At 52.5% G+C, this 8,573-nt stretch overlaps 1 protein-coding gene across 1 annotated transcript; it reads right to left on the bottom strand.

Annotated features, from left to right (window-relative positions):
* Positions 1-815: 815 nt before the first annotated feature.
* On the bottom strand, positions 816-8,573 carry MONBRDRAFT_32020 (uncharacterized protein; the record flags this gene model as incomplete). Its single annotated transcript, XM_001744828.1, has 33 exons — positions 816-1,082; positions 1,163-1,249; positions 1,344-1,467; positions 1,574-1,704; positions 1,799-1,894; positions 2,009-2,110; positions 2,223-2,279; positions 2,384-2,487; positions 2,581-2,675; positions 2,789-2,840; positions 2,923-3,063; positions 3,218-3,296; positions 3,498-3,598; positions 3,717-3,828; positions 3,905-3,984; positions 4,075-4,262; positions 4,385-4,509; positions 4,642-4,740; positions 4,824-4,913; positions 5,061-5,281; positions 5,404-5,610; positions 5,768-5,843; positions 6,007-6,107; positions 6,233-6,368; positions 6,482-6,661; positions 6,757-6,786; positions 6,886-7,050; positions 7,139-7,218; positions 7,364-7,513; positions 7,614-7,764; positions 7,859-7,972; positions 8,113-8,358; positions 8,463-8,573. 33 exons carry the CDS (start codon positions 8,571-8,573, stop codon positions 849-851), a joined length of 4,065 nt encoding a protein of 1,354 aa, XP_001744880.1. The 3' UTR covers positions 816-848.

Here is an 8,573-nt window from a genome sequence, read left to right as displayed (position 1 = left end):
CCACATCTCATCTCCTCCTTTCAACATTGTTATCATCATCATCATCCTCTCGAGTGGTGGTGTCTGAGAGGTTCTGATTTGCACAAACGCCGCGAGCAAGCAGCGGGCCACCATACTTTAAGATGCACGTGTTTGTCATCTTCTCCTTTTTTGATTTTCTTTTTCGTAACCTCCAGGGGCCGTGTCCACCATCTGTTCCCCTTATACTTAGCCTTTATGTGTGTTATGTGTGACTTGCGTGTGTTGCCTATGCAGGTCTCTGTCGTAGCTTCAATGTCATGCAGCTTTCCCATCCATCGTCGATGGTCCACGAGGAAACTAACGCTTGCGTTTGTATGATGTTGAGGTTGTTGTACCAGTCAAAAGTTCCTTATTCCTTGTCTCTGTACGCTTCATCATGCGCGCTTCTAATGCTTGTTGAGTCATGCGCGTGCCATGCCATCCACATCACCCAAGCAGGCACAAAGCTCAAAATTTATAATGACTTTATGGCTCGACAAAATCTATCACTTTGCTTTGGCCCTCGGTGCCGACATCGCCCCAAGCATCATACGAGATTCAGAAGGAGCTTCATGCACGCAAATGCATGACACATTGGCAGCATCAGAAAACACCATCATTGGCAAAGACAGGGCAAGGGGCTAGGTCAACGCTCGGGCAACCACCAAATGTACAACGTCATGTTTATTGATTATCGCCGGCTCTTAAGCTTGGTGTATGCAATAGTTCGGTTACAAGAAATCGCATCATAAAGTCACGTCGTTCAAAAGGCTTGACCGAGTCATGGCATGCCCAGCCGAGTTCATCGGAAAAGTCAGGTCACAAAATACCACTTGCACACAGGCATCCTAGGCTTCCGATTGGCTCTCCACAAAACGACGAACGTATTTGCGCATGAACCAATCTGAGCTTTCATCCGGCAGCGTGCGGTGTCGTGCCTCAATGACCTTTTGCAACCAGCCTGTCTCGCCCTCATACTGAATGGAGCGCAGGGGAACGTCCAGCTTCATGGCCGTTCCCACTTCAAAGTTTCGACAAGCGCGGCGCAGTTCGGCCAGCGATAGCAGCGCCTCGCCATGTACCTGCATCGTGAACCGCAGAGAGCAGCACAGCGTGAGAGCTTGGTTATTACTTGTCAAAGCCCATTCCACAGGCCACTCACGTCGTCATCTCGCATGTGATTCGGAGTTTGCAGACGCAGTTGCAGCACTCGGCCTCGTGGGTACTGCTGTACCGGAATCTCCACCACCTGCGTGCACGATTTGTGGGACAGCCAGTCATGCGGGGCCAATACCACAGACATTGCATGCGGCCGGCCGGCCCATGTTGAGCCAGGAACCAACCGTGTTGTACATGGGCGGGGTGCTGCGACAGACGCCCGTCTTGGCCTTGAATTCTTTTCCATCAAATGGGCCTGGAAGCAGGCGCAATACGACGTAGGTGCGCGCCAGAGAAATGCCAAAACCCCTGCCAGACAAAACACACAACGTAGCCTCAAAATCAGATGCTACCCTGCAGACCTGATCTCTTACCCAGACGTCCCATCTTGATACAAATTAGCAACACTACGCACTGGACAATGGATACTTGGAGGTCATTGTTGGGAAAGACAATCACCTCGATGGCCAAGTTGCCAATGACCGAGCGGTTCTGAAGCAAGGCCACGCGCGCGTCGTGGAGATACGAGGCACGAATACACGTTGCCTGCAGTGGTGTCCAAAGCACGCATACAGGTTGAGACGGGCACAGATGGCTGGGGTAGAGGTTGGTGGTGGTGGTGGTGGTGGCAACAGCAAACCTGTGTAGCAGCTCCTTGTCGATAAAACTCGTCGATAAGCTCGTCGGAGGAAGATCGTATAAACGTCAAGATAGGGTCCAGCTGTTCAGCACACACCTGCAAACCGGGCACCATCATGCAAAAATCAAGATCAAAGTAAGTCAAAAGCAATGGAGGCGAGAGTAATGGCACGCTGTGCGCATGAAAAAGAACATGCAGCCCCGTTCTTACGTCCTCCAGGAGATCTAGCTGTACGCCATCACCCTCTTGATAAAAGAAATTGACGAGCGTGCGCCGTGCGGCGAGGGCAAAGCGCGACATGGAGTTTGTGCTCTAACACCCCAGCGCGTGCGCCGTACACCATTGCCAAGGAAGCAGAGGATGTGTAGGTGAGTTAGGCGGCTGGGACGTGAGAACGTTTGGAACACGCATGACCAAGGCGCACCGTTTTGTCAAGGATGTTTTGTTCATCCAAAATGATTTCGCGCAAGCAAGTCATGATCTGTCGTGACCAATCCACGGCGCGTTAATTCACCAGAAAACAACACCCGTGGCCAACCTAAAACAAAAGGGATCATTATTCACGTGCCCAAAGCTCAAGCTCACCTGGATGAAGAGGCGCGAGAGAATGGAGTCGACGGTCACTTGGTCGTCTTGGTTCAGCTCCTCAATCATGACCATGAGGTTGCGGCAGAGGTAGCCAGCGGGAACTACAGTAAATATGTCAGAGGCGTTATGAGTCCAAAATACGGATCAGTAAACCAGGCAGAGCAAAGGGGCGAGCGCGGTATCACACAACATACCGTGAACCTTGGCTGTCTTCTTAATCAGGTCATTCAGCAAGAAGCAGGCTTTCTTCCGCAGCTTGTTTGACATCTGCTTGACGCGAGTGCTCCCCCTGCCAGTCGCGCGATATGCCCACAATCCTTGTGAAATCGTCAAGGCGCTGCCAGGTGATGATGGCCGCGAGGGTCACTTTTGAAGCCAGAAGTGGTCGATAGGAAGACGTACATGGTCCGATCAAAGACAGCGGGGGTGGTCTCGCGGTCCGGCTCGACCCGGCCTGTGGCGTACGCACATGAGAGACACAAGCAAAGAGGAAAATGCACAAAGGTGGCATGCTAGGTCCTAGACAAGAAGCCCACCTGCAGCATCATCTGGCTCGCATAAATAATAGTAAAGCTTTTGTTCCACAAAATCATCGCTCGCGATTTCTTGTTGATAGCATTCCAACGCTATCCGAAAGAGCTCGGGCTTTAAGACACTGATAATTTGCTTGGATCCGACTGAAACACAGGCAGCACGCATTCAAGCAAGTTGTAGGTCAAGTTGTGTCCCATCCAGGCCGAGGGAAAGTTACAACGACGGTAGAAGGAAAAAAAAAGTGTTGTGTGTGTGTGTGTGTGTGTGTGTGTGTGGAAAACCAACGCAAGTACGTACAATCAACCAAAAGATCGATGCCCGAAGTCAACTTTGCTTTGGCTTCGTCGTGGAAGGCCACGGCGCGATGCGGTTTGATCTAAACAACCACTGACAATGAGTACGCAGAAGCGCTTGAACGTAGTCGAAAGGCAAGTCAAATGAAAAATAGAAAATAGAAAAGGACAGGATTGTGACTCCGGCCACAAACACGAGCACAAACGTCGGTGGCTCCAGCTTTCGGATTCACTTTAATGTCTGTGGCACACACGGCACACCAAACAGGCAGCTGACAACCCACCTGGCCACTGTGATTTTTGTTGTATTCCAGGGCACGTTGTCGATGTCGCTCAGCCACGTCCGTGAGGGCCAAGGTCGCATGTACCACCGAAAAGTACTTTTCTGCGTGGGCATCGCGGTCGCACAACGCAAGCGCAACAAGGGACCGAAGCGATTAGAAACAGGACAAAGTTGGGGTTTGCGGCAAGTTTTGCTGTCAATGGGACAACGGCTCACGTACTGGCTTGCATTAAGTTGTTCATGGCCATGCAAATGACATGGGAAAAGACGTAAGGTTGATTCGGTTCGGCTGCGAGGCGCTGTTGCTCCATTTCAGTTACTCGTTGGCACAGCTATGGACGAGGCACTCCAGTGTCTGATGAGCCATGGTCGCGAAGAGGCCAAGCGCTCGCAGAAAGCCGGACTGACTCGATCAGAGTAATAACCGATGCAATGGAAGACTGAGTCGGCAAGTGAAACAAAGAGAACTTCCTCGGCATTTTCCTCATCTGTGAAGCCAAAAAAGGAAGTCAGGTCAGATGTCGCTTCTTGGTCGTGGAAGGAGAAAGAGCAGGCTCAAAGTGACAGTCGAGACATACCAGGCCATGCGATCCAGTCCCACATTTCCACAATTTCCTGAAAGGCCCTAAATACGTCAATGGCCGAAGCCGAAAATTGTTGGCCTGCATCGGCCTCAAAGTTGTCTGCAGCTACACTGTTGTCCACCCAGGTTTGGCCTTTGTCCTTTGACAAGCGCAACCAGCGCTGAACCACAACCGCAAACTCTCTGCCAGGCAAACAGTGGCGGCAAGCCATAAGAAAGAGAAAGAAAGAGGGAGAGAAAGAGAGAAAAAAAAAGAGAGAGAAAGCGCCTGTGATGGATTCTTTGACGGTGAGCAAGAAACGTACGAGTAATAGCGCGGCAGCTTGAGCTTCGGCAGCAAGTCCTCGGGAAGGTCGCACCAGAGATCGCGCGCTTGACGTAGGGCGTCATACAGGGTAAAAACCAATGTAGACAGGTCCTTCAAATCTCGCTATTTCCAGTTGTTCGTCGGGTGCGAGCCGCAATGAGGTAAACGGCAACTCCAAGTCGGATCAGGACGAGGCAAGATCATTTCAAAATTGCTCTTCAACTGACTCGCATTTCCAGGCGGCTTTCAACTGACCTCGGCATGGTGCGCCCTGAGAGCTGCGCACACCTGCTCCATGATTGGACCATCAAAAACTTGCAACACGCATTCAAAGGGACTGAAGGATGGGATAATCTGCAACCAGCCAGACAATGCATGATTGACGTGTGAATATGACGTAAAAATCACCGGGAGAGGCAGAAAACCCTAGATCTCACCGCCTGAATGGCTGCTTCACGTTGCTTCAGATTACGCAGGTCTATGGTGGCAGCCTTGATGAAACGGATCACGGCCAACAATTTGGCATCCTATCATAGCACGTTCATCGCAGTATTGAGCAAAAGCCGCAGTGAAGGCTCGAGGCACCACCCCCCGAAGCACAAAGGCCATAGAGAAGGGAAAGAGAGAAAAGGAGAGAGAGCCGAAACATCTCGGGCACACAAGCGCAAGCTAACATCGCCATCGTCTTCGCGGGTGGAGAGTTCGCGCAAAATGCTGAGCCGCTTCTTGGCGCTTTCGGTGATGGCGTGGCGAAGTTCAGGTTTGAGCTCAAGTTTGCCTGACGTCGTGACTCCATGATTTGCACGACGACGACTGAGTTCATGCAAAACTGCCGTGTCAATAGTTTTGCGGGAGCGATTGACTTCATCTACATCAAACTCCTTCATCAACTTGTCTACGACAACATCACAGAGTTGCCACCAAAGATCCAACCCGTGACAAGTGAGCGTCACCATCCTCGACCAACATGCGAGCGGTGTCTGGGTCTGCCGGATGGACGGGCCAACATTCGCTGACCTTGGATGTGGGAGGAGATCAGTTCCGGCGCCGATGACTGTTGCAGCAACTCGATGAGCCGGGTATAGAGAGGGGAATCGACGGTACTTGGGCTTGTCGAGTCTGGTGCCTGCAAACACTCTTTGAGCAATTCTTGAATGGCATCGGCGGCCTCCTCCATGGCTTCATCTCCAAATTGTTCGGCCACACGCTTGCGAATTGCCACGTCTAAGCACCAATGGGCGTGCAAGTCATGGAATTGAGGCCAGAGCAGCCAGGCGGGGCAAGCCCAGAGTGGCCAAGCCCCCGCCAAACAAAAAAAAAAAAAAATAATGAAAAAAAAAAAAAAAAAAGGGCAGACGGTGGCAAAATGCTTTTTACTGACAAGTAAAGTTTGGGCGAGACCGAACGTAGTCGCGGACGTATTGGAGAATGGTGGCAGTGGAGGCTGAGGCATTGACCTAATTAAGTCAGAGCAGCGATGTTGACGTAAGCCAGTCCAATGGCATTCATCAGCGCTCATCAGCAAAGCAGGATGCTTATTTTCTTTTTCGTTTGAGAGGAGGAATGAAGGAGAGCGAACGGGAAGAGAAGAAAGAACAACGGTTTGGTGAAAATCGGCACCTTTGCTTCAATAGCTTGGGTTGAAACATCCATGGTGCTATGCCATGGCTCCACTTGAAACACGGCCACCAGGGCGCGGAGGTGGTACAAGTAGGCATCAACTAAGCCGAAAAGGCAATGCAAGCCGGGTAGGTGGCAAGTGAAGGCACGGTTTCTTTCACAGGTTGGGCGGTGGGCAAGCGCATCTGTTTGTGTGTTGCGTGAGCTTGTCTGGGCCTAGACATACATTGTTCTTCATCCCGATCAAAAGGCCAGGCCACTGCATCACGTGAAAAGCAGTACAAGGCTTGAGCTGCACCAACAAGTCGGTCCAAGTCATTTTCCTCGAGAATAATATCTTCGGGAGCTTTGCGCACAAAGGCCTACTCGGGCGGGGCGTGGTTCATCAGCCCAAAACAACAAAAACACACACGAAAAAAACCGCAGAAAGAGCTAGAGGCTGGGTGAAGGCCATGCCCCGACTTGCCTCAATGACCTTGCAAATGGCCTCAATCTCAACGGGAAGCTGGCCATGGAGCTCCATGAGAATGCAAAAATAGTCCAGCAGCGCCAGATGTTTTGGCACGCCTAGGCTATCTGCATGCGTCTTGAGCAACTCAATCGAAGGCGTGTCCAAGTGTCCGTCCCACGGCACGTTGCTTGCTTCCGATGCTGTCTGTAGAAATACCAGAATGCGGTGCCATGGCAATCGTTAGACTACATCGAGGAGAGGCATCAAAGACAGTGTCCTTCGCGCCTTCTCAAACTCACCATGTCTTCACAGGCAACAGCCTCATCAAGCTGGCAAGGGCATGCATCGAAACAAAAACAGGCGGAGATGAGCAGCCAGCCATAGAGCAAGAGTGCTGATGGATAGGCACATTCGGGGTGCAGTTGTACCTTGGCCTTGTGTTGCACCCCAGCTTTGACCAGGATGCGTTGGGTAATGCAACGATGCTTGAGACGGATGGACGTGGTTAGCTCGGTTTCACCGACAGGCTTGAGACAGGCCATGACGGATACCTTCATGTCCAGCTTTTTGTTGAGGGTGTGTAGGCGGAGAACCTGAGTGATGCAGTAGCCAGCAAGACAATGCGTGTTGAGCGCCGGGGAGTGATCAGGCCACGCAAGGGGCAACAGGCGATGCCTGGACCTGGTCTGAAGGCTGCTCCGAAAGCGTGTCGAGTTCAAGAAAAGCACGGCCAATGAGCGTGAGACCGGGCCCGCCGATTTCTAGACGTCACGAAAGCACCGGTGCGTACGCGTGCAGTTAAGGCCCCAGCCACAATCAAACGGACAGGGTCAAACAGGAGACGGCGAGTGGGGTCACAGCCGAGCAAGCATGGGGGTCAGGATAGATACGACGGTGGGTCCGAACCTGGCTCCTCGGAATGGCCGAGGCGAGACGCGCGGCTCAGGGAGAGCGAGGCTTCCGAAGCACTCGAGGCCAAACTGTCCAGACCCCGGGAGCTGCGACTCAGCAAGGCGCTCGTATGCTTTTTGAGAGTGCGCAGGCGACGCATGATCACTGCAGAGATGGCATGAATAAGGATCAGACCAAACCGGATCAGAGGGGCAACGCGTGGGTGAGACTTGATTCAGCGAGCGATGAGTCATTGCCGTCGCACCTTTAGAGGCATTGAGCTTTTTGTTTTTGGCCTTGAAATTGTTGTCGAGGCAATCAAAGGTCTTATCATCTAGGACAGAGTTGGCCTCATCCGCATCCTCCTCTAGTTCTTCCTCCACCTCGTGAATCAGCGTGGAATCGACGTGCCAGACCTGCACCGTGGCGTGACAAGTGATGTAGATGAGTATGCATACAAGGCGTCGTGCTGTTTGGCACAGCATGCAGCCAGGCATGAAATGCACCCACCTCAATCTGGAGTGAGCACTTGTCAGGCTCGATTGTCTGGACCTTTGTGGCTAGATCCCAGTGGTGCTTGGGTTTGATGGCTTGGTCATCTGTTTGATACATAAAGTCACGACGCTGGCACGCAGAGTCGAGGGTTATTGGGCGATGCGGGAGGGTTCCAGGGTCATGGCCCAGCAACGCGACGGCTGCGAGTTGACTTTGGCCGACAGAGCACAGGTTGGGGTGTGACGAGAGGCGATTGGGGCATGACTCACAACAAGGGAGCGGGCTTGTCGCTTGTGCTTGGCAGTCTTGGTCGGGGCGACCACTTCAAAGACGCAGCGCACGGTGCCCCCCACGTCCTGCAGGCTTTGGGGGATGTTGCTCACATCCAAAGCCAGAATGTCGACGCGATGGTTCAACCGCGTGGGTGAAGGACTCTCATGCACTTGTTCGTAGAGGTGGGCAATGGAGGAGAGGGGGATTTCAAAGGTGGAGCTAATGCACTCTTTGTAAGTGAGCTACAACAGCCGGCAACAGGACATGGTCGTCATGAGCTGGATCAAGGGCCAACACTGGGGTGCATGCATGTGCTCAGTCAGCGTGTGCTTGAACAATGTCTGACCTTGGATTGCGGGAGCTGGCGCGCGGTACCCAGGCGGAGTGTATGGAGCAGCGAGAGTGCAAGCTCATCGGCTTCAAAGTGGCGGCGATAATCTTGCTCTTGCACCAGCAT

The sequence above is a fragment of the Monosiga brevicollis genome, genomic scaffold (assembly GCF_000002865.3).
Source record: "Monosiga brevicollis MX1 MONBRscaffold_7 genomic scaffold, whole genome shotgun sequence".
In the NCBI taxonomy this organism is placed as follows: domain Eukaryota; class Choanoflagellata; order Craspedida; family Salpingoecidae; genus Monosiga; species Monosiga brevicollis.
Note: the sequence above shows the minus strand (reverse complement) of the source record. Positions and strands in the feature narration are given on the sequence as shown.